Consider the following 27,717-nt stretch of genomic DNA (forward strand, 5'->3'; position numbering starts at 1 on the left):
CCAGAAAATGTGTCAAGAAAAAGCAACAAGAATCTGAGATCCCTTGTATTTTGTATTAAAGAAAATGAATTTGAATGTAAAAATTACACCATTTTACATTTGTTTTTAAAAAAAAATGTGCTAATACCATAATTATACATACAAAACCGTGGTATTTTTACTTATTATTGTCATACAATGAGACTAACATTCAGGTTTATGGCCTTTATGGCTCTATTACAAACCCAATAGAGTCGGGAACGAGGTGCCGGATGTCATTTATTTATTGATCAATTTGTAGTTACATATCCTTGAAATGACTGAACTAGCAACACTGGTTGCTAGTTCACTTAGTGAGCTAGCAACCAGTTCATTGACTGAATAAAATACAAAAATGTATTTTTTTATTTATAACTATCAAAGTAACGTTAGCTGGAGATATGCACCAGCACCCCTCCCAGCCCCTCTAAGGGACAAGGGTGTACAGAAAATAGATGGATGGATGGATGGATGGATAGACTATCAAAGTATGAAGATTTTCCTCTGTATGAATAAAACGTGTATATTTGTATGCTATTTTAAAGCCTAAGTTAATTTTAATTTAATTTTCCCTATGTCAAGGATTTAAAATTATTGAATCTTTTCTTTTAAACATAACAGATTTGAAGTTTTGAAATCTACATTCTTTGTATTGCATCCTTCTTTGGTGCTCACAGAAAGTCCAGTGGCTTCTATAAACAACTTAGTTTGCTTTTGATTTGAACAAGAACCAATATCAAAGACTATTTATTGTTCCTGTTAGTCTGTGGTTCCACATTTATCATTCAGGAGTTCTTCCTAAGGCACATTCTTTTCTGATATTTTCTTGAAGATTTATGTTAAACACACTACCTCGAGGCATCTCCCCAGTATCTATCCATACAAAAGATGCTGTCAGGGAATCATTTCATAGTTTCTATGTTGAGGAAATCAATAAATCATACAGCAATACTGAGAAAAATATTTAAAAAGATTTGACAGTAGATACAGATGAGTCAGTCTTGGCTACAATATATGTGTGTGTTCTGCAGGAATAGATTTTTTTCTTCCAACAAAAGATAAAAGTTATCACAATGTGCATATTTTCAACCTTTAAAATATTGTGTTGTGTTTCTCTATAATTTCTGTTTAAAGGTAATTATGAAAAATAACGTAAAATCTTATGTTGTGCTAAGCAAAAGCTACAAAGACATTTTCATAGCTGTAGCTGCGTCTATGAAATTGTCTTCTCAAACCTACTTTAGTTCAGGCTTAAATTCTGGCATTATCGTTTGATTTTTTGCAAATGTTAACGGCAATCACACAGTAATGAGATCTAAAGGCTATGATAAAGCTCCATCTATGCTTCTGACACAAACAGCTAACTAATAACTTAAAATCTAGCAGCTGAACTAGACTGAATGTGATATATTATTTCCATATATTGAGAAGTAAAGAAGGAATGCAGGTAAAGATACATAGAAATCAATAAGGAACTAATAGAACCTCTAACTAAAGCATCAGAGAAACTTAGTAAAATTATATAAAATGCTGATACTGAAAATAAAACAATGCAAAGCAACAGTTATGATGGAAATGTTGCAATAAAAGCAAAAATAAATTATTTGTAGTTGTTTGATAAAAGCATCAGTCATCTCGGTGCTAGAGCACAGTCTGGATTGTGTCCCAGATCCCCGAGGTGGACAGCGAATTCTGAGTGCCAGTCTCTGTTGAATACGTCCTTCAGCTGGTGGTACAGGGTCTTATTGTTCACTGGAGAGTGAGGAGTGTTCTGGGAAATGACCAGACTCACTCCAGCTGTGGTCAGAAAGTAGTCACCCACCCAGTTGGAGGTACCTGTGTTGGAAAACAGTGTTATCCGGTCAATTATTAACACAATTTATATTTAAAAAGCCCCCACTTATTACTTTAAACTCCTCGATTGACATTAATATTAACTCACCTACGTATGCAACTTTATCAGTCACCATGTATTTATTATGATTGACTCTGGTGTATGGAATATCAGACTGATTTCCCACGGGGACAATGTACAGTTTCTGAAACAACAATAAAAACAGATGGCTTTTAGGAGAACTTTCCAGCATTGTGAAAAAGTATCTGCTCCCTAGAAAATACAAAATGCTATTTTAAACAATAATTTCATTTATTCAGGTAAAAAATCTACCCAAACCAAACTGCCCCTATATGAAAATGTAATTGCCCCATAAACCTAATAACTGGCATTGCCAAGGAAATTTCTCTCTCTCTTTTGCAGAATTACTTTAATTCAGCCACATTGGAGGACTTTTCAGCATGAACAACATGTTCAAGCCCAGGCCACAGCATGTGGATTTTATTAAAATCTTTTGTTTTTACTAGGCCTTTCCAAAACCATCATATAACCCAAAAAAACACACTACCACCACCACGTTGGTATGGTGTCTTGTTTTTGAAAATGCTTTCAGTTTTACACCAGGTAAATCAGAAAACAACTTCAAAAAAGTTCCACTTCTATCTTGTCAGATTTGGTTGTGTGTTGGAAATTGTATTGTTTTTGCTCAGCTTCGGTTTTGGCTTTGAAATTCTAGCAAGGATGCCATTTTGCACAGTTTCTTTTTCATTGCTGAATCATTATCTAAGAATTTAACTGAAGCAAGTGAGACCTGCAGAACTTTATATGTTGTTGTGGGTTGACAATGCCTCTGACTGTAATAATTTGAAAAACACTGGTGTTAAAATATCTTTGATTATCTGAAGCGTAAGGGGGAGAGGGGAAGCAACAACTAAAGAAATGTATTAGGGGATAGTATAATTCTACAGCACAATCACACATGTATAAAACAGACACATTGTCTCCATATTGTCTCACTATTTGGATGCTGATGTGATGGAGTGGGTAATCCATTGAAGCCAAAGACTGAAGAAAGGGCAACATGGCTGGATCAGAATCACGGCCACAGCTGATCAACATCCTGATCTTCACTTTCCTTTCAAACACAGCTATCTTAATGGCATCATCAATGAAAGGCCAGTATCTGGAAGGACACCACCGTGAGGAACTCAAACCAAACCAGAACATTTTTAATGTTAAAACAAGATTTTGGGATTACTTGTGAGGCTTTTCAAATCGAGTGGTGGGGAAATACTCCATGACAGCAACATCAACAAATTTGTCAGCCTCTGAGATGGAGGACAGTATCGCCTCCAGGTCCTGAGTCCTTGATGGAGGACAAAAAGTTGGAGGAGAACCCTGGGATAGTACACAAAATCAAAATTACATCAGATTCACCCGACCCTCTCTTTGGTTTTAGTGGTTGAAACCGAACTGAACCACGGTGTTGTACAACCCATTGTTACTGAAAATTCACAACTCGGGGAAAAAAAAGAAAAGAAAGAAAAGCCACTCACAGCAATGTAAAGGTTGCTGTAGATGTTACCCTCTTTTACCAGCAGAGGGTGCTGTTTGTTGATGTTAGTGGAATAATTTGCAGGCCAAGGATGTGGCAGGGAGCTGTTGGGTTTCCCCATTACCCAATAGGACTGGAAGATCTTATGAAGGTCCATCGCAAGCCTGGAACAATTATAGACCACCACTCCCAGTTCCTTTACCTGCAGTCAAAGTGGGAATTTATTCTGAAAGCAATTTAAATAGGAACAATGTAAACTTAGGGATTATTGGCATGTGTAGTTTTACCTGGGTCAGAGCCCTCCAGTCCATGTTGGCACTTCCAATGAACACATGCTTCATGTCAACAATCCAGAACTTGGTGTGGAGGACGCCTGCCGTCAGGCGACCAAACTCTACTCTTCTCACCTGAACTCCTGCAGACAAAAGTAACCAAAACAGTTTGCCAAAATATAATCAGCAATTACTGTGAGAATTTAAAAGAAAAGAGTTACTATCAGACCTTTCTGTTTTAGGATCTTTAGATCTGTGGAGTTTGTTTTGACTGTGGGAACACTGCTCACCACGCGCACAGATATGTTCCTGGAGGGAAGTTCCCCAAGCGCTTGCAGGATGTCCCTTCCCTGTTTTCCACAAAACATTCAACAAAGACTCAGACATTTTTGACAAACGTAAGCAATTTCTGAGTTAGGAACTCACAGGAATATCAGTGGAGGAGTTGACGTTGATGTCCTCCCCTGTTAACGTCCAGTAGAATGAGACTACATTCACGCTGTGTGATGCTCGGGAGATAAGGTCTTTCCAGGCTTGCTCCAGAGGGATCCCAAAAGTTGCATTGCTTTCATATTTTAGATATAGAGGAATACTTTCCACAAGGGTCATGCTGCAGGGTAAAGCAGACTACATATTAAGAAAAATAATTATAATCCCATATAAAATATTTGTAACAGTTGAGCTTTTTCTTTGTGATAAACAGACACAAAGCACTGTATAATTGGAAAGTGAAAAAAGTGTCTTCAATATCTGAATGATGTGGCCATATTTGTTTAAGACACTCTTAGGCTCACTAAAAGTCCTTCTCACTACTCATAAAATTTTGTCACGTTGGCAGCTTTCTTAAGGCCTAAGGTGCTTTACAAATACCTTTTATGTTATTGCAGTAAAAAAAATTCTTCATTGTGAAGAAAAATTTTCAACAATGGCAAGAAGAGATCCATTGTTGAAAACTCACACTGCATATCACCATGAATGCACCATCCAATCGGTAAAGCATGGTGCTGGTAGTATCATGTGAGAAAGATGCAGAGATCAACAGCCCAGATGGGAAAATCTTCTGGGAGGAAAACCATTATCAGTCCACCAATCCACTGTCTACACACATGCAGGATAGGCAATACGAAACCTAAAGATTGGTCTCATTTAAAGTTTTAAATGAACATGTTGAAGGTCCTTTGATCAGATTAAGTCAAAATTAAACTTTTGACTTACATGCTAAACACTACATATCACTGAAAACATAATTCCCACAGTGAATCCTGGCAGTGGCTGAATCATGCTGTGGAAATATTTTTTCACCAGGGACAGGGAAGTTGGTTAGAGTCCTTCAACATTAGCCACCACGGATTGGTTTGAATCGAAGCAAGTTCATTTGTCAGGATGACACAGCCAATTTGATCAATGTGGAAAGAAAAATGAAAAGCTTTTCTAGTGTCTAGATCTTGAAACTTTTTCCACAAAGTATTGACTCAGGAAGGCTTAATATAAATGCATGCCACACTTTTCAGACCTAAACTTGTCAAAATTTGACAATCACTTTTCTTCCATTTCATAATTATCCTCCACTTTTTGTTCCACATGAAGTGGAATACATTCATAAAAACCTGTTCAAATAGTATAGGATTATTACCTGCACTGGTCAGTGAGGTTGAGCCCACCAGTGTCTTCAGGAAGAGTGTCATGGTTTTTAGGTGTTGGTCTCTCCAGCACAGCGATGGCAAGAATAACACCGAGAACAGTCAGACAGCCCAAAATCACAGCCAATGTCACACAGCTGGTCCTCCTCTGACAAGATTAGCAGAAAGATTTTTTAGTAAAGAAAACAATGATCTCACAGAGAAAAATACATCATGTGAGCCAACCTACGCCTTTGTTTGAAACATGGTTGTCATGAAGGCTTCTGTATACTGAGGTCATCTTTCCTTTGAGTCGCTGGGTTTTTCAAAAAAATAAAAAAGTACTGGGTTTTTCTAGCTTTAAACTCAGTGTTTAACCTAAAAATGTTGTCTACGGTAACGCTAAAGAACAAACTCACTGGTTAACAGACCCAGCTTGTTTTTCTCACTTCTTTCTTCCCCTTCAGCTCGCAGCCACAGCTGAACAAAATATCTCTGCTGTTTAATATAACCGAGCACACTTCCTGTTTTTACTTTCCTTTCAGCTTTTCATACGTTTGTTTGGCTCAGGAAAAAGAAAAATTAAATACACAAAGGGAAAAAAAATACCCGACAGGTTTGGTGATTAAATTTATTTGAAATAACAAAAAATCATTAAATAACTTATACAAAGAATAACATCAAAAAGTACCAGTAAATTACAACCAAATTATCTAGGATGGGAAAAAGAAACTCAATTTGACATAAGATTCATTTTCTCTGAAACACTTGAGGGCAGGGGGCACGAAAACAAGACATAGACTCTTCTCCATAAAGAAGAAGCAACAGATGATTCAGAAACAAAAATCCAACAGTAAATGCTTTTTTGTTTGAATTTGTAAACAACTCTTCTACTGGCTGCATGAAATATGAGCCCACACAGCTGTACAGCACTTTAGTTTCTTCCCAGTTACAGTCAGTGACACATAGTGCATTGAGGAAAACATACATTTTTCTTAAAATGTGTCAAATAATGAATGAGGGAAAACATTCTACATTGGTGCAAAATGGCAAGATTGAGAGGTAATTTGTGGGACGTACAGATACGTTCAGACATCTAAACACTCAGCTTAATCATGGCTTATAGTTATGTAGAAATTTTTCAACATGAATGCTAAAATTGCTCAATGGTGAACTAAATAGATAGGGGTGGGATAATTATCCAGTCAGACAGAAGATTTGATTTAGACAAACAAGAAATTACAGTTTTTTTGATAATAATCTTTGGCCAAATCAGTTTTTGAGAGAAAAACAATCCTAAGTTTCAACTGCTGCCTTTTTTTCCTAAAGCAGGAATGTTTAAAAAACAGGCTGCTTTTATAATCACCACTTGCTTTGTTCAGCAAGGTGGTTTAACTGTAGTGGAGTTAGCTCCTCCTCCCATTCAGATTGCACATTCCTGATGGATTTCCACCCTCGGTTGCAAGAAATAGCTTTAAGCTCCCGAATAAAGAGAAGACGACCAAAGAAAAAACCTAGTTGTCTTTAAGCAGCTGTGTAAAACAACATTCAACAGTCTGGCACAGGAGGCTGCGAAGTCTCTCCAAAATTCCTGCAGTGTCATTCAAATAACACAACTTATAAATAGCTTTTATAATCCTAAACAAATGTAGTCTAAGAAAAGGAATGTGGCACAAAAAAAAACACTGGGAAAAAATACATAAAAAAAAGAAATGTAATGCAGCTCTGACGACACCAATACAATAATATTTGAAAGTTTAATTCAAAAAATATGATTTGCAGCTAAATATAAATGCATAGATTTCCCTGAGATGATTATACTCAGGCTGATTCTCAATTAAACTACATAGTTATATGTTTTTAAAATCATATGTATATTAAGGTACTTTATTGGCAAATATAGAGAACAATCTGTAACACAGAATTAAGTATAACAATACGAGGGGAGATTTATTGAAATGTCAAGGTACTTCCTTAAATCACCACCTCATGTGGATCCTCCTAAAAACTACACTTCAAAACATTGTGAGCTCACCACAACTTTATAAATCCACTCTCACTTCCTCTCAGTCAGGTTTCACTTGCACACAGCTGCTCCTGACCAGACGCAGCAGAAGTTGATCAACGTGATCAACGTTTCTGTAGTCGGCAGACTTCAGACTAAATATCCCTGTCGCAGGTCATCTGGGGTCACAGCAGCCCTCCTGACGCTCTCACTGGGCCTCGGCCCGCCGCCGCGTTTGGAGACGGAGTGGACCGTCCTCCAGTCCCGTGAGGACGAAGTTCTGGATGGCTGAACTTCAGCGGAAGAAGAGGAGGCAGCATCAGTAGCGGGGGGTGTCTTGGTAGTTTCACGTGTTCCACTGGGGTCCATGACTGCATTAATAACTGAAATAAGAAAAAAGAATAAAATTTAAATCTTTGTACTAAAATTTCTTAAGATTTAAGAAAAGAGATTTAGACACTCACCCTCAAGTTGGACCTGAACCCTCCTGAGTTCTTTCAAAATAGACACCATTTCCTGAAAAACAGACATCTTACTAAGCTGAAGCGAACACTTTGAAACAACAAAAATGAGCAAAACTGGAAATGAAAAAAAAAATAAAAAAAAAAAAAAATAATAATAATAATAATAATACTAACCTTGTTGGAAATTCTGCCAACAGTAATGTCAGTGTCAGAATCAATTCGAGCCTCAATGTCCTCAGAGATATCCAATCTGTCCTGGAACAGAATCCTAAATATGATGATAAAGAGCAATGGTCAAAAAGCTGCTGTTTAGGGTTATTCTGAATTTATGTGACCAAAATAGTATTGGCAAAATCTGTATTGTGTTACAGGCTCAGAAATAAACTATAGTGTGCTAGATATTACATTTAAATTATGACATGTTATGGAAAATATTCATTGCCAGCCTCTGCTCCAAACTCAACACCTTCAACTTGAAGGTGGAAGAAATCTGATGCTGCTAAATCCCCTCCAGAGAAAAATCTTATGGTTAGAAGAAACAAATGTTGAGCCATTTGGCCAAAAATAGTACTTGAGGCACCGAAGAGAAGTTTTCAAACCTAAGATAATTGTGTCAACTGGCATAGAACTGTGGTAGTAGCATCATGCTAAGGGCATGTTTCACTGCTAGTGGTGTTGGTGTGTTGCAAAAAAAGTGATGGAAAAAAATATTGAAGACAGAACTCCTTTAAATTCTCATACTTCACCACAGAGCAATAGATAAATCGTAGAAACTTGAGTCACAACTAGGAGTTCCCAAATGACGATAACCTCTACCACATCAAATAAGGATAAAAGTGGCTACCATTAAGATTGTGGATAAGCTGTGACTTCACACAATTAAAAGATTCATGGTCTATGTTTAAAAGCAGGATTAGTCCCAGAAATTTGCTGATGGCTGAAAAACATGCAGCTAAGAGAGAAATAGAAGAGAAGATAAAAGCAAGTATTTAATTAACTGTGCATCGTATTATTAATTGATAGTTGTATATTGTTCTACCATGCAAAAAAGAGTCACTTATATACATCCTTGAGGATCTAAAATTAAAAAGGCTTTCATGCCCAATAAGTAAGCAGTTTTCAAATTTGCTATGTAACAGGAAGATGGTTTCATTCATTTCTCTCTTATCCAAGTGCCATGTGGGCCAAGAACCTCATTTTAATTACGCAAGATTCTATGTTCAATGCAAACATTAAGTTCAAGTCAGATTAAGCATGCAGGGAGTCTTTTCTTCAGATCTTACTTGATCTTCTCAGCGAGTTGCTCTGTGTTTTCTCTAATGGCTGCTGTGACTTGATACACAGGATTCAACGTCAAGCTGTCCACACTGACCTAAAGAGAAGGAAAGATACAGTCACTACAGAGCAAAAGGCTTAAAAAACCCAAGGTGAAAGGCAGCTCATCATTATGTCAAACCTCTTTTCTGTTTTGAGCAGATTGTCTGGAGCTCTGCTCAAGGTTGCCTGATTCCCGGTCAGAGTCTCTGTTTGGTGCAGAACTTTGTTGGTGGCTTACCTCAGGTTCTGAGACATAAGGGACCTTCTGGAGAGCAATAAAAGTTTGTAAGCAAGTTTCACTGGTAAGACAAATCAATAGACTAAACCCGAGGCCCATTGAGAAGCAGTGATTCAGTTCAGAGTTATGCAACTACACCAGTTGTTACAGATGTGCCGATCAATCCACTTTTCCAACTTTTCTTTGTCTATAAATTGATCACTAAATGGGATGTTTACTGATACTGAAAACAACCTAAACAAAAATGTTATACATGAATCTGATCATTTAAAAAAAAAATGGAATATGCTGGTCAGATCTCAAAGAAAACTAGATAATTTTACTGGCTGCTCAACCCGATCGTTGCATTACTATGAGATTTTATTAGACCATATTCATTTATTTTCTCCCCCTTGCTTTAAAATTGCCTCATATGTGTATGAAATAGTCAGGAAAAATGGAAAAAAAAAGAAACAAATAAAAAGAGGTAAAAAAAATCTCCACACTTAAAAAGTTTAATTTACAGATATGTAAAGTTATTCAAATTAGGGAAAGACTTCAAAGAGTTATGAAAGCAATGATGTTTGAATCTTCACATTTGTAAACTACAGATTAAATCATAACACACATAAAACATTTTTCACTGCATCATATTAAAAACTGGACAACAGCTAGTGCTGTTTATAACGCAAAAAAGTTTAAAGTCAGTGTGCTGCACATGTGATGTACCTGTTTATTGCTCTCCGCTTCAGGTGTTTGTGCTTCACCTTCTCCTGCTACATCATGGATCTCTCTGGCTAAAATAGCCAAGTCTTTGGCCAAGTCTTGACTCAACCTTACATTTAGAAATACAGAAAAAAAAAATCTAAGTAGTCATGTCATAAAATAAGTGGGGAGAAGTTCATAGTGTTTTTGAAGGCAAGTTGACCTTATAGTCAGTGGAAAAGATAAGATGTCTGAGATGAAGCTGTTATCTGCACAGCCGCCAAAGCAATTATACTGTTTTCTTTAATGTTCTCAACCCATTTTGTGAAAGTGTAGGACGATCTGTTGTTGTACAGCTCAATTTACATATCTTTGGCTCCATAATAAAAGTGTGGAGATATTTATTTTACCGTAAAGGTAAACTGAAAACTGCTCTGCTGCCAAGGCCAAATAGTTCATGTAAATGTAGGTGTTTCACATCAAATCAGAGTATAGTTCAATATCCAGGTACATTTAAGTCGGTCTCTATAATATTGGTCAGCTAGATTTACAAAATATGCCTACAGTTTAATTACATTTTGAAAAAGAAAATATCGGTCAATGTGTGAATTTCTGCATTTTTCTCCAGCTTTATCATGCATAAGTGTAGTTTTAAAGAATTAAAAAAAAACATTTCTGTTTGGTTTAAAGTTGCAAGTTTTGGGTTTGCTATATTTCCTACCGAGCAATCTCAGCACTGTGATTGGTCCAATTATGGAAAGCTTCTCCTTCATGGCTCTCCTCCTCGGAGTTTCTGCTGCAGGGTTTCGGGTGCTGGGCGATCACTGGTTGGGGTCGAGGCTGACTGCGTGGACCATGAGAAGCTGAGGAAGGTTGGGAGCGTTTGTGTTTAAGATTGCTCCAGTTTGATTCATACTCTTCATCTGAGGTAGAGGTATAGTCAGAGCCCTTGTGTCGCCTCCTAGAGCCTTGCCGTTGTGAGTTGGTTAGAGTTATCCAAAACAAGGACAGAGAAGTGGGGAAAAGGAGAGAAACGAGAGTGCAATGAAGGAATACCTTTGGAAAACACACCACCATGTCTTTCAGAGACGAGTCACCAAAATATTTCCCAGAGCAAGAGACAGAAAAGATGCTGCGGAAGTCTTCATCTCCACATCTACTAATTTAGTGACTTTCTAAGGTGCCCAAATTGTGCTTAACCAAAAACTTCCACAGTTGCTGAAAACCCATTAGTGAAAACTCTTACATATCCCAAGAAACCTTTAATTTAATATAGTTCAGAACAAGAATGGCAACATGGCTGAAATGTTTGAACAACTGTATGCATTAATTTTAAGTAACAATATATAATAACCCAGAGCAGTTAAGAAATAAATGTTTAATGAATACTTTGCAGTTAGTGTTTTAGATGTTAGTAAAATGCCCAACACAGTTCTCATCATAGATGCCTTTTCACTAGCATAAATAACAAATGAATAAATAAGATTGCTGCACATTTTTTATGAAATATTTTTCATCCAAATGCGGATCAGTTAGTAATATTTAGATCAGGTTATATAAATATAACATTTAATTTACATATGAATATAGAAAAACGATAAATTTACTCTGCTTTGAGTAGAGACAAAATTCTCCTGTTTAACACGACCGTATATGACTGTAGTCTACTTACTTGCTGTGCTGCTGGTATATTTGGCACTGCTCGAGCGTGTGCGAGTAACCGGGGTTTTGTTGAGTGCTGGCTTCTGTGGCCTGTCTGTAGGTTTTGGTCCGGGAGTAGAAATCCGTTGACTGGAGCTGCCGCTCTGATCTGTGCTGCGGGTGGAAAAGTTTGTGTTCCTGCTTGTCCACTGGGGGGCGGAAGAAGCTTCTGAGTCACTGGGTGCATTGAATGAACCCGCACGCCTACGAGGCATGGCCAGCATATCCAGTCTAGAGAGCTTCTTGGCATCCTGAGGTTGCTTTGTGGAGGACTCTTGCGCTAATCTCTCAGTTTCTGTACCTTCGTTGTCAGAGGACTCTCCCAGGCGAGCTCGTCGGAGCATGGAGGCCCTGGTGGGTCTTGGGGCCGACAAGCTGTTGGCACGGCTTAACACCTGAGACACTTTGGAGGACTTGCCGTCCTCCTTCTGAAGAGGCACCGTGTATTTGTAGTGAGTTTGGTTGTTGCTGCTTTCCTGATCGGAGTAAGGTAAGCTGGGAGGATCATCGCTCAGGTCTGTTGAGCCACGTTTGCCCACACTCAGTCCAACATGCCTCCTGATGGGTTCCGGCTTGTTTCCACCATTTGAACCATAAGAGCGTTGCTTTTCAGTATGATTATTTGTCTCTTGATTAGGATTTGTAATCTTGTCTCTATGAAGGTTACCAGATGATGCTTTTTTAATAAATGTGTGTGTTTTGATTTTATTGCTGTGCTGGCTGACAGTGCTGGAAGTATCCACATCAGAGTCTCCCGACAGAGAGTCCATTATGGGTGACGGAGTAGTCACTGGTGGTCCTTTTTGGAGTTTGGCCTCCAGAACAGCCAGAACATCCTCCGTCTGTTTGAGGTAAGTATGAGTGTCCTGACTCCCGCTCCCCTGGAATAACCCGGCACCCAGCTCTCTCTGAACTGGCAGACTAGAAATGTTTGGCAGTCTGGGATTACTGGGCCTCTCCTTGGTGAAGCTCTCCTGTCTGATCAAAGGTGGAGCTGCAACTTCTTTACCTTCTGGACTCTCTGTCCTCTGGTCCAATGTGGGAGCAGAAGCAATGTGCTTCATGTTAGAGTTCTGAATGCCTTTCTGCTTAGTTAGAGTGGCTGATGAGATGATTCTAGAAACAGACTTCCTCTCAGCCTTAGGAGTGCTAATTTTAAAGCCTCCCCGCTGCGAACTGGACTCTTCCTCTGACCCGATATAAAAAGATGTGGACTTAAAAGGAACCCTAAGTTTGTCTTCATTTTGCTTGTCTTCTGCATCAAACAGCTGCCTCCTACTCTGCTCTACAATGGATCCATCATCTGATTTGCTGGCATCACTAAGGCTGTCAGGCTCCACGTCATCCTGTACACTTAACCTATGAACATTGTCATCAGGCGTTGGGGTTGTTGAGGTAGTTTCCTCTAAATCGAATGTTGTGCTGGGGTTGTAATGAACATGGATGCTGGGAGTCGGAATGTCACTCTTGTCTCCATGCAGTACAGGTGGAAGAATGCGTCTAGACTTTGGACTATCTGCATCCGAATGGTCCTGATGTTGACTGACTGTGTTCTTCTGAATGATTGTACTCCGGGCTGTAGCGAACACAAATATTAAATATCGTTCATATTCATCAGTGTGCCTCATTATCATTTCAAATAGACTAATTTCTCTTCAGGTGGCTTACCCCCTCCTGATGGCTCCATCTGGGTCAACATGTCAAAGAGGCCAGACGAAGGTCCAGATTCTGTGTAGCTGTCTGCCAAGCTGGCCCAGCGAGACATCCACTTAGGAGCCCCTTGTACCATGGCACCTGCTGGCTGAACCTGTGTAAAAACACACAACTTATCCAACATGTTTAAATATTACAATATCCGCAGTTACAATAAAACACACCATGAGAATTAATGTGTTAGATATGTATCACAACACCTACAAAATAAGTTAAAATTTGGTTAAAACGAGAAAAACCAAAACAGAACCAGAGTACCCAGAGCCTCAAGCAAAGACAATAAAAGGAAACAGAAGAGAAACACCTATAAGAGAGTATGGATCAAGAAGCCAAATCAAGACCTCATTGTAAATTAATTTCTTGGACATAGAGATGCACTGAGAAATCATCTGGTGACTGAAATTAAACCGTTTTATACTTTCTCTTAAGGATCTAAAATCTGACCTATTTCTTTAAATCAAGAAAAGAGCCATATCCAACTGCTTGGAGGTTGTCCCAACAACATTATTCATTACATCAGCTGTGACAGAGCTGAAAACTTAATATTAGCCATATTCAGTATCAGAAAGGTGTTTAAACAAATATTCTTCTACCAGGAAAACAGCAGTTTACATGATTGTAATGCCATGTTTACAGAGGCTGCACGTTTGGAAAAGTTCAGAAAATAACAAGAAGCTGAATATTTTTTAATATTTTATAAAATCTGTTCCAGTGCATCTCTATTCAAAATATTGATTAGATTTAATGAATCAAAATGTTTTCAATCCCAATCAAAGCCAAAGCAGATGAAGTTACCTTTACCAGACTATGTCCCTGCTCTGGAGCTGGAATACCCTCACCACAGCTACTCTGCCTATACTCCTCCCTGCCCTGATCAGTAACAGGCCTAAATGCAGAGGATGCTTCTGCTTCAGCCTGGCTCATTTGCTCTGGGCTCTCAACAACACCAAACACCTGTCAGGAACAAAGCATCGCAAGGAAGAAGATGAAGTTGCAAACATTTCAAGCTCACATAAGATGCTGGTGAACAATAAAGAGAGGATACTTCAATTCAAGCAACAAGTGGTGAACTTTAGCTATGAAGAACTTTTCTGTGCCATGGAAAATAAGTACGATGGAGAAACTTGCCTGGCCAATCTTGCTGCGTGCCTCTTCCAGCTCCTTATCTTGAACATCTGCTTCAATAGTGTAAGTTCCAGCATCACTCAGACTGTCGTCCTCCTCATTTCTGGGGCTTCTGACTTCCACATTTTGAGCAGGCATGACAGAGGTTCTTAAGGGAGCAGGTGGGTGAATAGGGGAGGACGTCTGTGGCTGGAGATGTCCTTCAGATGGAGAGGGGCTCACCTGGCTCTGTTCAGACAGTGAAACAACTCCTTGAGCTGCTTTAGAAGAAGATTTTTCTTTCTGCTTGAGTAATTCAGCATTAAATTCCTTCGCAAGCTTGGACCTCCGACCGACGCTGCTAAAGGGTCTTACAGAAACAGAAGAAGAGCGAGAGGAAAAGCTGGTACTGATCCTTTCGTCTGTCTTTTCCCGTCGTAGAGAGCCAGCTCTTTGAAACCCTGAAGAATCGGAGCCTTTCAGTGGAATAGTGAAACGCTGGGTTGGCGGAGTGGTGAAGGAAGAAGATGAGACATTTCTCTCTGTATTTGGGCTTGAGCTCTTTTGCTCCTGCTGGATCCGGAGGTTTGAGGGCTCAGGTGGGCCGGCGGTATGTGTGAAAGACTGAGAGCGCTTCTTTCTTGAGTTATCGTCAAAGAACTCGATGACGAAGGCTTGTTTTGCTTCTGCTTTGCCATGAATGGGAAGAGACTGGGATTCTGGTGGAGAGGAAGACAGAGGTTCCTCTGACCCTGGAGAAGTCATTGAGGTTTTAGGTGAACTGTGCAACACATATTGGGATTCGGATTGTAGGGGCTCATTTGCGTTGACTGGCTCAGATTCACCAGGAGATCCGTTCTCGTAGCAGTTTGCTGTGGACAGACAGAAATGCTTAAGCAAGACAATTATCATTCAATATCAAATTTAACAGAAGTTTATAGAGGACTTACCATCCCTTATTTTCGGATCTGATGAGTGACTATTTGTGGTGTACATATTTTCACCCTTTGACTTTCTCCTCATCATGCTTGCATTGCTTTGGACCAGCCAATCAGCTACTTTGCTCTCTGCTGACATCACCTCTGTAGGAGTGGAAGGGGCCTCGGGGGAGGTTTGCTTACGCTGCTGGCGAAGGGCAAACTTGGTCACATGGTCTTTGATCTTCAGTTTACCTGGACTGCATTCATCAAACTCAATGGTGAAAGAGGCGTGGCTCTGGACCACCGGAGGCGTGGGCGTGGAGGGGACAAACTGTGTGGGATCTGAGGTATCCTTTGTCGGCACCTCGTGAACCTGTGAGTCCGGGCTTTTTCCAGGTTTCTCCAGGAATTCCTTTGTTGGGATCTCAAAGTAGCTGGGTTCTCGACGGAAGGAGAACATGGCCTTGGCCTGAGTGTCTGACTGAGAACGGTTCACCTCATGTCTTAGGTCATCTTTAGCGGGCTCTGTTGTAAAAAAGGGATAAAAAGACAAAGTGATAAATCTGTCTATGTTACTTGGACAAACTGAGAGGAAAACACTTTAAAGAGAATAGAAATAAAAGTTAAATTTAACCTTTTTATTTGGAATGAGTGTGGATGCATTCCTAAAATAACAATTCAACCTGAATATATGTATGGCTGAAAAACATATCACAACATAAGCGTTTCATATTAGTCGATATCAATAATTATTGACTCGTTTTTTGTTTTAAATATCATAAGTACTCCCATACTGATGGTGTGACTTTTTCTGTTTTATCCACAGTTTTCACTCCATGCTGTTTTTATTTTAAAGCAGTTGTGAGGCACAGTGGCAAAATCTGAAACTGCTGCTGCGCAAGTTACTCACTAGGTAACCAAAGAGTGACTGAGTTGATTCCACCAACCTTACTTAGCAGGCAGTGAGAGTTTGAATAGCCAGAGCCTTTCCTTTGCTTACATCTCCCAGAATGCCATATGATTCCAAATCGGAGTTCAGTGAAATTATTGAACATTCTATCAGATGTGTTACCTTTTGATATTGATTACGTGTCTATCTCAATATGTATTGTTATTCATTTATTGTCCAGTCCTACCTAAACCAAACATTTAAATTACCTTGTAACTGTTAATCAATGAACCAAATACCAAATGATCCAGCTGTTAATATGAGAAAACAAAATCAATCAGCTGGTCTTAGTTCCTGGTTAGACACTGCCAAATATCACTTTAGGAGCTCAGAGTCCACAGCAGGTTAGCTGAGCGGTACTAATCCGCCTCACTCTGGGCAACACGAGGGGAACAATGACCCTTCCCCCCCTTCATCAGCTTAAAGGGTCATAATCCATCACGAGGCGAGCAGGCAGTCAGTGCCCATCGCCATGGCAAACACCTCCTAACCATCAGCCAGCAACATGCCCGAGGCTTAAAAGCATCCACCTCTCAGTGACAAGCACTGAGCATCACATGGCACCAACTCATGTCTGTGAGAACACAGTATATGCAGTGGATATTAAAATAAAAAAACAGAGTTAATTAAACTGTTAAAATATAAGGTTATTGAGATGTAAAACAACAGCAGCACAATTCTTTTAAAAACTACTTTTAATTTTAATGACAAATTTATCTTTTACAATTCAACTGTTTCCAAATCTTAAGTCTTTTTTTTCATTTTAGTTTTCTTGTGAGAATTAACTTTATTAAATCACATCTCACCAAAGATTGATAAATATCTGCTCAATGCATATCAAAAAAGTCATCACTATGACCAAACAATTAATGAACATTAAAGCACACCCTGAAAAGTTACTTTTTGGAAGTATAAGGTTTTTATCCAACCCAATGTTAAAAATAAAAAAGCTGCCATTACCTACAAAGTTAAACTTTCCTAGTTAGATTTCACCAAATAGGAGAAATAAATATTAAATACATAAACAGTTGGACGGAATCATATGTAAACAGTCATTCATAATTGCAGAAACAATGGATATTTCTCCCAAAAATTGGTAAAAAAAAAATAAAAATAAGGCCAGGAATAAACTGGTTAAGGAGGTTACAGAGAGGACAACAGCAGCACTGAAGGAACTGCTGAGACTGGTCATGTTCTAAATGTGAAATCAGTCTCTAATATTATTAATAGGTCTAAACTAAGAAGCATGGTAAGGCAGAAGCCATTATGTACCATGAAACATCCATATCTGGATAAAATGTATCAAAAACTTGTAGAAGACAGTGCCATTAAACCAACCTTAAGTTTTGGACCACAATTCCAAGCAGTATATTTAATATAAAGCAACACTTTATTTTTGACCCAAAACCTTCAGATATCTACTATACAGATGAGTTCTATGTTCACTGTACAAACATAGAATGCATTCCCTGACCTGAAGCCTCATCTTCTGGCATTTTTCCACCTCTGTTCTGCTTTGTGTTGGCTTGTTCCTCATCTTCCCCCCACCAGGAAGGTTGGCCATATAGAGGAGTGGGCTTAGATATTGGAGAATCTGTAGGAGCTGGAAGAAAAATCATGTATACTCAGACTCAGTACATATGCCCGAGTATGTAATCAGGCATATATACTAACACAGGAGAACAACAGAAATTTGTTCTTTATTTTTTTTATTATGAGAGAAACTAAAATCTGTATTGAGAAACTATAAGAATTGCAGCACTACACTTCTTGCAGCACTTAGTTTTGTTACACATTCCCATGACTTAAAGGGGTTAAACTGCTGTACCAGTGGTATCATGCAGACCACCTAATCTAATCCATCTCATGAGATGACGGCGTAGTTAATCCTAATCTTCCATGAAAAGAAAAAAAAATACAGAACATAAAAATATAATAAATCAAGCCACCTTGTAGACACAGAAACTCTAATCCATGCAGTTTAAACTCTTATTATTGCAGTACAAAGAAGAGTTTTCCTGCTTTGGTGTTGCCATGTAACCTGGCACACTTCCACTCACATTCCAGCATGCCCATAATGGATTAATCAGATAATCTAAGAGCTGCTTTTTTGGCATGATAGATAGGACCAAACAGGCTGTTTAGAGGTTTACTATGGCTCCACAAACACAGGCATTAGAAACACTTTACCACTGTTGCCTTGGATACATGCAATAAGATGTAAACACAGTGACAAGAGAAGAACAGGGGCATGTTACCAATTCCTTTCCTCTTACTCAGTTCTTTTGTTTTAGCTCAAGAAAACATGCACAAGCACAGCAAAGTGCCCTCTGCTGAGTTATGATGAGATTGTTGAAGAAAATTATTTAGGAAAGAAGAAAATAAATGTATAAAGCACATCTTTAAACATAAACATGAGACGCTTTTATGTCAAAATTCCATACTTTTCCGGACTCAAGTTTCCAGAGTTCTCAGTCCTTTTCAAACCTCTTTTTAAAATGCATTAATTCAAAACATTCCTATGTATTCTTTGTAAAACTATTTCTACTTTCAATAAGGAAGGTACAAAAATCAGAACGAAGAAAGGGACGAAGGAAAGACAAATGTACTTAAAAGGTTAGATGGATCAACAGATAGACAAGTGATGGAATGGATGGTTGGACTGATTAATGACTGAATAAAATATTGATGGACAGAAGTATAGATGGACAAAGAGTTGATTGGACAGATGGATACACAAAATGATGAATGGAAAAAGGGAGGGATGGACAGAAGAGCAGATGGAAGATGGACAAAAATATGGACGATGGATAGATTGACAGAGGGAGGCATGGACAGATGGCCAGACAAATAAATGGATGGATGTGCAGAAAGATGGACAGAAAGAATGATGGATTGTCAGAAGGATGGTTGCATACTTTAAGATAGAATAAAGTCTGAAAATAAATTTTCAATACTCTGTGTTCTCTGTGCTTTCTAGACCTGAAAAAAACAACATACAAATAACATAATTTTTCAAAGAGCAAACTCAGCTACTCCTAAATAGACGGTTTTCTAAAATTAAAGTTTATTGCATCAGAGTACGCTCAGGATATCTCATGCTCTTTCTCTTAAACACTAAACTGCCCCAAACCATTTTGGGGTAAAGTAGGCCTGACTGAACCACAAACACTGTACAGCTGGAGCGTTCTGCCCTGAAGCAGCTGGAGGTTTGGATCTCTTCCACATCCTGCAAGCAAAAAAGGAGTACCAACACGCTGAAGAAAAAATACAATAGCTCTTTCAGTAGCGGAGAAAGCCAGATTAACACATTCAATTCACACTAGGAAAAAAAGTGCAGGGTAACTTCATTTGAAGAGAATGAGTTTGCATAAAAGTCAACAGAGATATGAAAAGCAGGTTTCATGCTAAAGAGGCCTTTCTACACATGCTCCCACACAAACACACTGCCTATCAACAAAAGTAGAAGCTAAGTTGCTGCTGCAACTTTAGCTTTAGCTTCTCAGGCGAGCTTTGAAACAGCATCCTTATCTTAAAGTGTCAGTACACACAGAAAGACAGGCGAAGGTTAGTTTGGTTATTTGTCTTTTGAGAGCTGGCTCACAACAGCAAAATAAACAGCTGACTGCAGTCTGTAACTGTATGTGAACCAACAAACTTAATGGTGAAAAAGTTCAGAGTTTGAAATGACTTGTTTCTAGAAGAGCATGAGGCTCCAGTAGAAAAAAAAAGCTATTTTAAGCATAAGTGGAAGTTTTTCCCACCACATTCAAAGGGCGTACAGCTAAATAAACCACAGCTGCAATAGTTGAGTCAGTGTGAATGAGTCTCATTCACAAAGTGCTTCCACTGAGCAGACAGTTGTCTCACTGTTCCCCTTATGTCAACACTGTAAAACAGGAATAAATGAGTAAATCTAAGAGCAGAACGTGAGAGAGTTCAAATATAGGCTTTCACCTCCAGATCTTCCACAACAACAAGAACCAGTCACCTCTGCTGGCACCCCAACTCTAGTTAGCAGCCAGGCATGTCTGAGAGAGATAAGGACGCTTGTCCTTAACTCCAAACTCACTCATCCTGTCAGGCTGGGGATGTCAAGATCGATTCCTTTGCAGACACCACAGGATTGTCGCTTCAGCCTCTCTCTTAACATGCCATCCTAATCTCACACCAGAGAAGCTCTTAATAAAAAAAGCCTCCACTGCTCTATCAGGGGATCTCTAACCAAAGCTGACCGGCACATGGAGGCTCACTAAGACTTCCTCTTTCCTTGTGTTAGAACAGGACATCCAAATCCACTTAAGGTAGAACTGTTCTACTCAATAGCACATGGGTTTGGTTTAAGCAAACTGCTTTCCCACAAGCATATATCTGCCGTTATTGTTTACCTGTGAGTGACTGAGCCTTACGCTCAGACTTTTCCTGCAGTTTGACATTAGAAACAGCATCTTTGTTCTTCTCCGAGCTCTCAAGTTGCTGTTTTTCCTTTGACTTGGCTTCCAGAGCTTTTATGCTGAGCTGCAGCTGGCTGGTGTACTTCTCATGCTGCAAAAACAGACAACAGGCAGGCAGGATATGAAAAACCTCTGGCTAACAATCAGCACAGATGTGAACTGCTCTTAAATATAAGGAAGGATATCCAACAGGAACTAGCTTAATTTAAACACGTAGAACCAAGTGAATACATTGAGCATTTTCAGTAGACCACTCAAAGACAGACAAGAGACAGGATGTCAGTATTTCTTACTTTCAGAGCTTCCTCTGGGACCTTGTGTTGACTCTTCTCCAAGATATACACATGGACATGTGCAGAGCAAGTTAAAGTACTCAATTTTTTTTTACCAATGCAACAGTTTATAATCTAGAGAAGCAGATACAACCAACAAACTCCAAACCTGTTGCCTAAATTTAGCCTGATATCCCAAGAGCAGAAGATTCTGCCCAATGGCAGCCAGCCAGTGATTTGTAGAAAAACAGTTGGGACTTTTGATAAATTAAAAATAAAAAAGACAATATGAACATATTGATCACAACGGATTGCTATAGATTAGATCATTAATAGAATGAAAATACCTTGACTGAATTAAAGTATCTGACTAGTTCATTCTAGTTTGCTCACTGAGAACACATACTGTGTTCTGAACAAACATATTTAAATCCATCTTCTCTTTCCATTATCTTAACTACATTTACCCACTAATGAATTCCTGAGTGTCAAAGGGTGCTTCAACTTTTGGCCATAATCAAAAAGTTTTGAATGTACTGCATTAATCCCCCACAGAGAATTAATCCATAGGAAGAAGGAAAAAAACATTAAACTCATAGTAACTACAGAGGAAACCCTATAATAATTATAAGGCACACTAAGTCAGGATTAACCCAACAGCAGCAGAATGTGAGCCACCTGTGAATGAAATTACTGAAAAAGGATATCATAACCAAAGCGAATAACGTCAGACAACTTCAGGGTGATGTAAGTCTGGTCCGGGATCCTCAAGTCATTCACAAACGTCTGAAAGACAAAAATCAATGCATTTTATAGAGACTCTCAAAAATATTTAGAAACTTTTTCACAGTTCAGTTTCTTAAAACCTTAAACTTTAAGACAATTTTATTGGAAGAAAAACTCACTTCAAAACTTTTACACAAATGCAAATCTGATAAATGTTTAGTGTATGTGTTCAGCTCCCTTAACTCAGATACCCACAATATAAAAACCAATGCTAACAAGTTTCACAAGAAAGTCATCTAAATAGAATCCACTTATGTGGGCTACAAGTAGAAACACTGAGTGTGGAAGAAAACTAATGCATCATTAACGCATCAGGTTTTATCCTCACAATAAAACATAATGGAAGCATCATACTGAGGCGATGACAGGCAGAGATGGGGTGAAATGAAAAGTCGTTCATTAGATGCTTTTGATAAAAAAATTTTTGCCTTTTTGTCAGTGTATGTTATTTTGGATTTATGTTGATTTAGTAAGCTTATTTAAAGGTTTATTGTTGGTATTAACCAGAAAACAGTCACTGGATACTGTTTACAAGCTTTGTTGGAACACACACAGACTGCATAACACCTGAAGGTGTTCTCATGTTGCTACAGTATCGTAGGTCCAGCCCTAACCTGAATGGAGCAAGTACATGCACATTTTCTGCTGCATAAATGCAGCTATGTTGTTACAACACTTAAAAAACCAATTCAGGCTCAGATTCGTTTACTTTTTCACCCCATAGCTGTCTGACTGGGTATTTCCAAATCAGACTGTGGTGCATGGCACGAACTGGACTGGACCAGTTCAGATGGTGAAGGAGGGTGGGACTAAAACTGTGCAAAAGTTAGCTTACTTGTTTTGATGTAGTAGCTTAAAAAGTCAGATAACCATTAACAGACTTAATATTGTCCATCAAAGGGTGGTGATCAGAATGAAAAAAAGTATCATTTTTAAGACTGGTAAAGCAGTTGCTTCACTTGCTCAATGAGGCGCTTCCGCTTCCGTATAAAGGACTGACACAAAGGCAACACCACACCTATCATTTTTATTTGGAAAACATGTTAAAAACCAAACAACTTTGTGTTGGTCAGCTGCATAAAATTCAAATAAAAAAGTAGCAAGTGGTTGTGAAAAAGTTAAAGACTTATGAAAATATATATATCATATACACACATCATTTTTATAATGAATATGTGATAACTCAGATGAACTGCCCGCTTGTTCCATGCAATCTAGTCCTGAAAGTGTTTTTTTCTCACTAGAATTAATCCACTATAAGATGGGATTATATTACACAACAGCAACCCTCTCTACACTTCCATACTGGTGAGATGAAAATAAGGACACAACTGACTGATCTCTCTTGGTTTTCTGTCTGTCTCAAGTAAGCACGGAAGAAAAGGATTCTAGTGTTTCTGATCAGATCCCAAAATCTGGAGGAACAAGTAAAACACGGCCCACAAAGAGCAGATTTTGTTCTGTGACTAAATGCATGTTAGTGGATTTCAGTTACAGGTCTCCACACTGTTCTACTGTAATTCATTTCGTCTGCAGTTACTGAGATCACAAGAAACACTCAGTGACAACAATGACCAGTTTCTCCCAATGACCAACTCTGGATTTGAGTGGGATAATGGTGTAGTGGCAGCACAGCGGTAACAGGAGAAGGACACAGAGTAACAAACAATGAAGCCCTGGCTCCAGGACATGCCAATTTGCTGGTTTTCACTTTTCTAACAGCCGTCTGTGGTGCTCAGGATGGAGTAACTCACCCCATTCAAGCTGCCAAGGTCCTTCACCATGTGCTCGTCTCGGTTTTGGTCATAGTTGATCACAGCATGCTGTTTGTCCACGCTGCGAGACTGCAAGAAAAAAGTAAGAAACAAAGTACAACTTAAATAATGGCCCAAACATTGAGAAAAACTGAGAAATGTGTAGCTGAATTAATAATTTAGGAACTTCAAAAGGAAAAGAGATTAAAAGCAATACTGAATGGTACACCTACTGACAGTCAGCAGTGCATTAATATAAATTTAATAAATAAAAATGTTATTAAATTAGGTTCCTGTATGGACTCAGGGACAGATAAAAAATCCTGTTCAAGACCAAATTTTGACAGAGCATCAGCAAAAGTCAACTAGGATGCAAAGAAACAGGTGAACACATAGAGCCAGAAATACAATGGAATGGTGTAGATCAAAGTATATCCAAGTGTTAGCATGGCCCATGTAAGGACAAGCTAACTGAGAATTTGTGTCAAAACTAAAGTAAATCTAAAGTTGATCCTCTTCATGTATCAAACTATTTTTACAGATAACAACAGAGCAAAGACCTGCCTCCCTTTATTTTACACAGATTGAGCACATTACTGATCTGACTCAGTCTTTTCTGCTCATTAGCATCCTGGGCCTCTCTGTCAAAGAAAAAGGAAAAACTGTGACTGATTGTCAAATTAATTTGCCAAATTAGCATTGTCCTCAAATGGACCGTTGGCAGTTTTGTTGTGAATAATGTTGGACTCACAGAGAACAACTATTCAGATGCTTCTGTTAGTGTCTTAAAGTTTTTAGCTGGCTTGTAAACACTGCCCTGCTCACTCCGATGCGTTTATCAGCTGCTTTGCACTCTTGATTAGTTTACCTGTGAGGGATAACAAGAATAATACAGTCTTAAATCAATGGCTCAAAGCTTCACTTTGCTCCCATTATTAGAATGAGAAAGTCTGAACTTTGACAAATAATAAAAACATTACTGAAGTGGAAACAAAGTAGACGTCAGGATTATTGTTAGAAAGGAATGCCCAGACAGATAGAAATCAAACAGCCCGGCCCTAAATAATGCTATTTAAAACGACTTCACATAAGGGGAATTTTTGTTTTTCATGCAAAACAGGAATCTCATCTTTCAGAAAAGCCACAAAAAACAATAGATTTTAAACTATTTGGGCCACAAACTGGTTGCAGCAGGTCAGTTTCAAATGAGAAATAGAAAAGGCATGCATTGGTGTAGACTGTAAGAAGCTGTGGGGGCGTTTCTGCTTGCACCACTGACTAAACGTGGATCAGCGTAACGTTTAAATCTAAGAAACTTTTGTGGTTTAGCAGGGCATTTCTGTGCTCAACACACCAAATAATTGTACAAACTGCCTTAGAGAGTGCATTCCTCTTTTACTGCTCTAAATACAGATTGAGAAGGAAATTATCATGCAAAGACCACAAGTAAGTGTGGAAAAAAAACAACACAGAGGAATGACATAGCTGCATTTCAAATGGGAGCCTAGGGGAGCTTAGAGTCAGACATTATTAAGGAGGACTCAGAACATTTCTTAACCTTGGTTTACATATTGAACGATTGTCAGCTGAACTTTACTTCATAGCAGCATTTTGACTCACCTGCAACATCAGCTCACATTCTTCTCGGCCAACAAAGATCATTTCCCGGGGCAGCCGGTGGCGCGTACCCGAGCTGCTGACCAGGAACCATGATGTGACGCTCATGTTGGGGCCACGTGTCAGGATCTTTTTGGCATCCTGGAAACAAAACATACAACATATCCATCAATTTCATATTCACGCTTATCCTAAATACATTGAAAGTACTTAATCTGTTTGGATAATTTACCAATCACCTTTCACTCATGTTAAGGTACTGTAACTGTTCTGAAAAGTTGGCTACAAGCTGTTAACTTCCCAGCTGCAGGCTGACTACTTGAGCAGATAGCCTGACTAATGAAGTAGCGTCATTAGTCTACTTCATGATAGACTAATCATGAAGTAGTCTATCATGAAGTGTCTTAATATACTTGTCTTAATAAAGAGCAGAAGAGCAAAAAATTGACAATATTCTGCACAATAACCATATCATTTATCAACCGCTACCAGATTTAGTTTTATTTATTCTATATTTGTATAAGTCTATATAGCAAACTAAAATAACTAATACATAATATATCTAATATTCTTGTAACAGACATGTTACACTCAGCAGATCTGCAGCAATTGTTTTTGAATCAAACAACAAGTAAAGGAATTAAGGATGAAACACTGTTCTTACATACCTGTCAAAAAGTTCTTAGTTTATTTTTATTAAACTTGGAAAAAAAGTAAATAAAACATGCTGCCAGTTGATGCATTTACTGACCATGAACAATTTTAGTTTTGAGCAGAAAATTGGCCAATTCCAGTGTCTTTCTGAGTTTGATTGTTGAAAGTTCAATAATAAAAAAAATAAAATATGTAAATAATTATTTGAATGTTTTTCTGGGACTTGGAATCACTTTTTTCTACAGGTTTAAAAGTAAATAAAACATCGATTAGCCAGGATTTCTTCTTTAAAAATACTAAAACCATCTACTGTTTTAAATCTACAAACATGGTATTGGTATCATTCAAAGAGTATTATTGCATTTATGTTTTATTATATGTGATTGTTTCTCCATATGAATAATGGATTGTTTTAGGTTATTATAAAGAGAATGTCTGCAAAAAAAGACAGGTTTGGCTGAGATTAATGTCAAATTAATCTAAGCTGGTTTAGCCAACCATTTCTTGTCAGCTGGTGTTTCCATTTCCATTTGAGACAATGTAATGTTTATAAGGATAAACACAACATATTATCTATTTCCTTAATTAGCTTTTTTTTGTATAACTTCACCTCTTCCTATTTAACACAAGGGAGTATCAGCACAGAATTAGAGCTCTTAACCCACGCCTCATCTTAAGTAATCAATCCAATAAATGCCACAAGTCACTTAGTGGCAGACATTTTTAAAGATATTATTTAAGAAACTGACATTTTAAAGTCAACACATTTCATAATGGGATTTTATCTAATCAACTGAGATATAAATACATTTTAACTTACAACACGCTAGTAAACATGTCAATTGAATCTCAATCTATGAACCTTAGCTAACAACTTGAAACTTTCAGTGGAGACTTTACTTCCTGTAACATTACTAAGCTAAATATTATTGACAAAATTACCCGTAAATATTTATATTCTCAAGTGTAAACTTGTGTATTTTCTCGTAAGAGACAACCCAGCTGTTTGAAATGTCCCTAGCTGGTGTTCGTTGCTGGTATTGTTTAGCTAACGCTTGTCAACTTCTTTATACCGCAACAAGCTTTCTCTCCAATGATTTTTTCCCAACAGGAGACTCACCTTAAACGCCTTTTCTGTTTTACGCCTTAGTGAAGCCAGTGTTTTAACGTCGTAACGTCAATGAAACTCGACGACCGACATGAAACCAACAGGTGACTCGGGCCAGGTAATGTCCAACACACCCTCTTCCTCCTTTTGGGAATGACAACCGAACTAAACTCCTCCAAACGCCTCCAGCGTCTAGTCCCAACACGGTGACGACAACGTCCCATCAAACGGGTTTAATCTGACAGGAGAGAAAAGACAGAGGTCTCACTCTGACTGAATTCCGTGCGCGGCAAAACGAATAGCCACGCCCCCTGTGGTACGCCTTGTTAAAATGCCAAACTTTTCCACTTCAGTGTGATACCAATTTAAGGGAGAATATTTCCGCCATTAGAAAGAATCAATTTGCAAATGTTTTGAAACTTATGAAGATGAGATTCAGTCTCACACTTGAAATTCAAGATTTGACTTTCAGCATTATATGGCATTCAGAATCAAAATAATTACATTCAAATTAATTATGAGTTCTGACTACAAAGTTTCGAGATACGGCCTAGGTTTTAAGTTATAATGCCAAAACGTTTTTCAATAACTTTATTTATTGAAAAACATTTGAAAATATCACAAATTATTAATTGGTCATTTAAATCTTTACAGAAACTGATACATTTATATAATCGCT

General features: G+C 38.3%; 2 protein-coding genes across 9 annotated transcripts; both read right to left on the minus strand.

The window, feature by feature from the left end:
* Window positions 1–34: 34 nt before the first annotated feature.
* Window positions 35–5,805, minus strand: pld4 (phospholipase D family member 4). Its single transcript, XM_032546351.1, has 10 exons — window positions 5,549–5,805; window positions 5,313–5,467; window positions 4,106–4,289; window positions 3,909–4,029; window positions 3,695–3,822; window positions 3,409–3,609; window positions 3,111–3,250; window positions 2,870–3,035; window positions 1,961–2,057; window positions 35–1,854 (listed from the first exon to the last, which is right to left on the minus strand). The coding sequence occupies exons 1-10, from the start codon at window positions 5,597–5,599 to the stop codon at window positions 1,649–1,651; spliced, it is 1,449 nt and encodes a 482-aa protein (XP_032402242.1). The 5' UTR covers window positions 5,600–5,805; the 3' UTR covers window positions 35–1,648.
* Window positions 5,806–5,912: 107 nt separating this feature from the next.
* On the minus strand, window positions 5,913–27,272 carry cep170ba (centrosomal protein 170Ba). Of its 8 annotated transcripts, none has more exons than XM_032547348.1 (19): window positions 27,051–27,272; window positions 25,280–25,417; window positions 23,660–23,749; window positions 21,827–21,905; window positions 21,141–21,199; window positions 20,782–20,938; window positions 17,868–17,996; window positions 15,475–15,969; window positions 14,549–15,396; window positions 14,216–14,374; window positions 13,376–13,514; window positions 11,679–13,283; window positions 10,728–10,974; window positions 10,031–10,136; window positions 9,224–9,346; window positions 9,051–9,139; window positions 7,942–8,035; window positions 7,768–7,819; window positions 5,913–7,686 (listed from the first exon to the last, which is right to left on the minus strand). In XM_032547348.1, exons 2-19 carry the CDS (start codon window positions 25,382–25,384, stop codon window positions 7,454–7,456), a joined length of 4,809 nt encoding a protein of 1,602 aa, XP_032403239.1. In that variant the 5' UTR covers window positions 25,385–25,417; window positions 27,051–27,272; the 3' UTR covers window positions 5,913–7,453. The 8 variants fall into 8 exon arrangements, with proteins under 8 accessions (XP_032403239.1, XP_032403238.1, XP_032403237.1 ...); XM_032547347.1 differs by having other exon boundaries at window positions 9,224–9,349; XM_032547346.1 differs by having other exon boundaries at window positions 9,224–9,349; window positions 14,222–14,374; window positions 14,534–15,396.
* Between the last annotated feature and the right edge of the window lie 445 nt (window positions 27,273–27,717).

Source organism: Xiphophorus hellerii, chromosome 19 (assembly GCF_003331165.1).
Source record: "Xiphophorus hellerii strain 12219 chromosome 19, Xiphophorus_hellerii-4.1, whole genome shotgun sequence".
NCBI classification, from domain to species: Eukaryota; Metazoa; Chordata; class Actinopteri; order Cyprinodontiformes; family Poeciliidae; genus Xiphophorus; species Xiphophorus hellerii.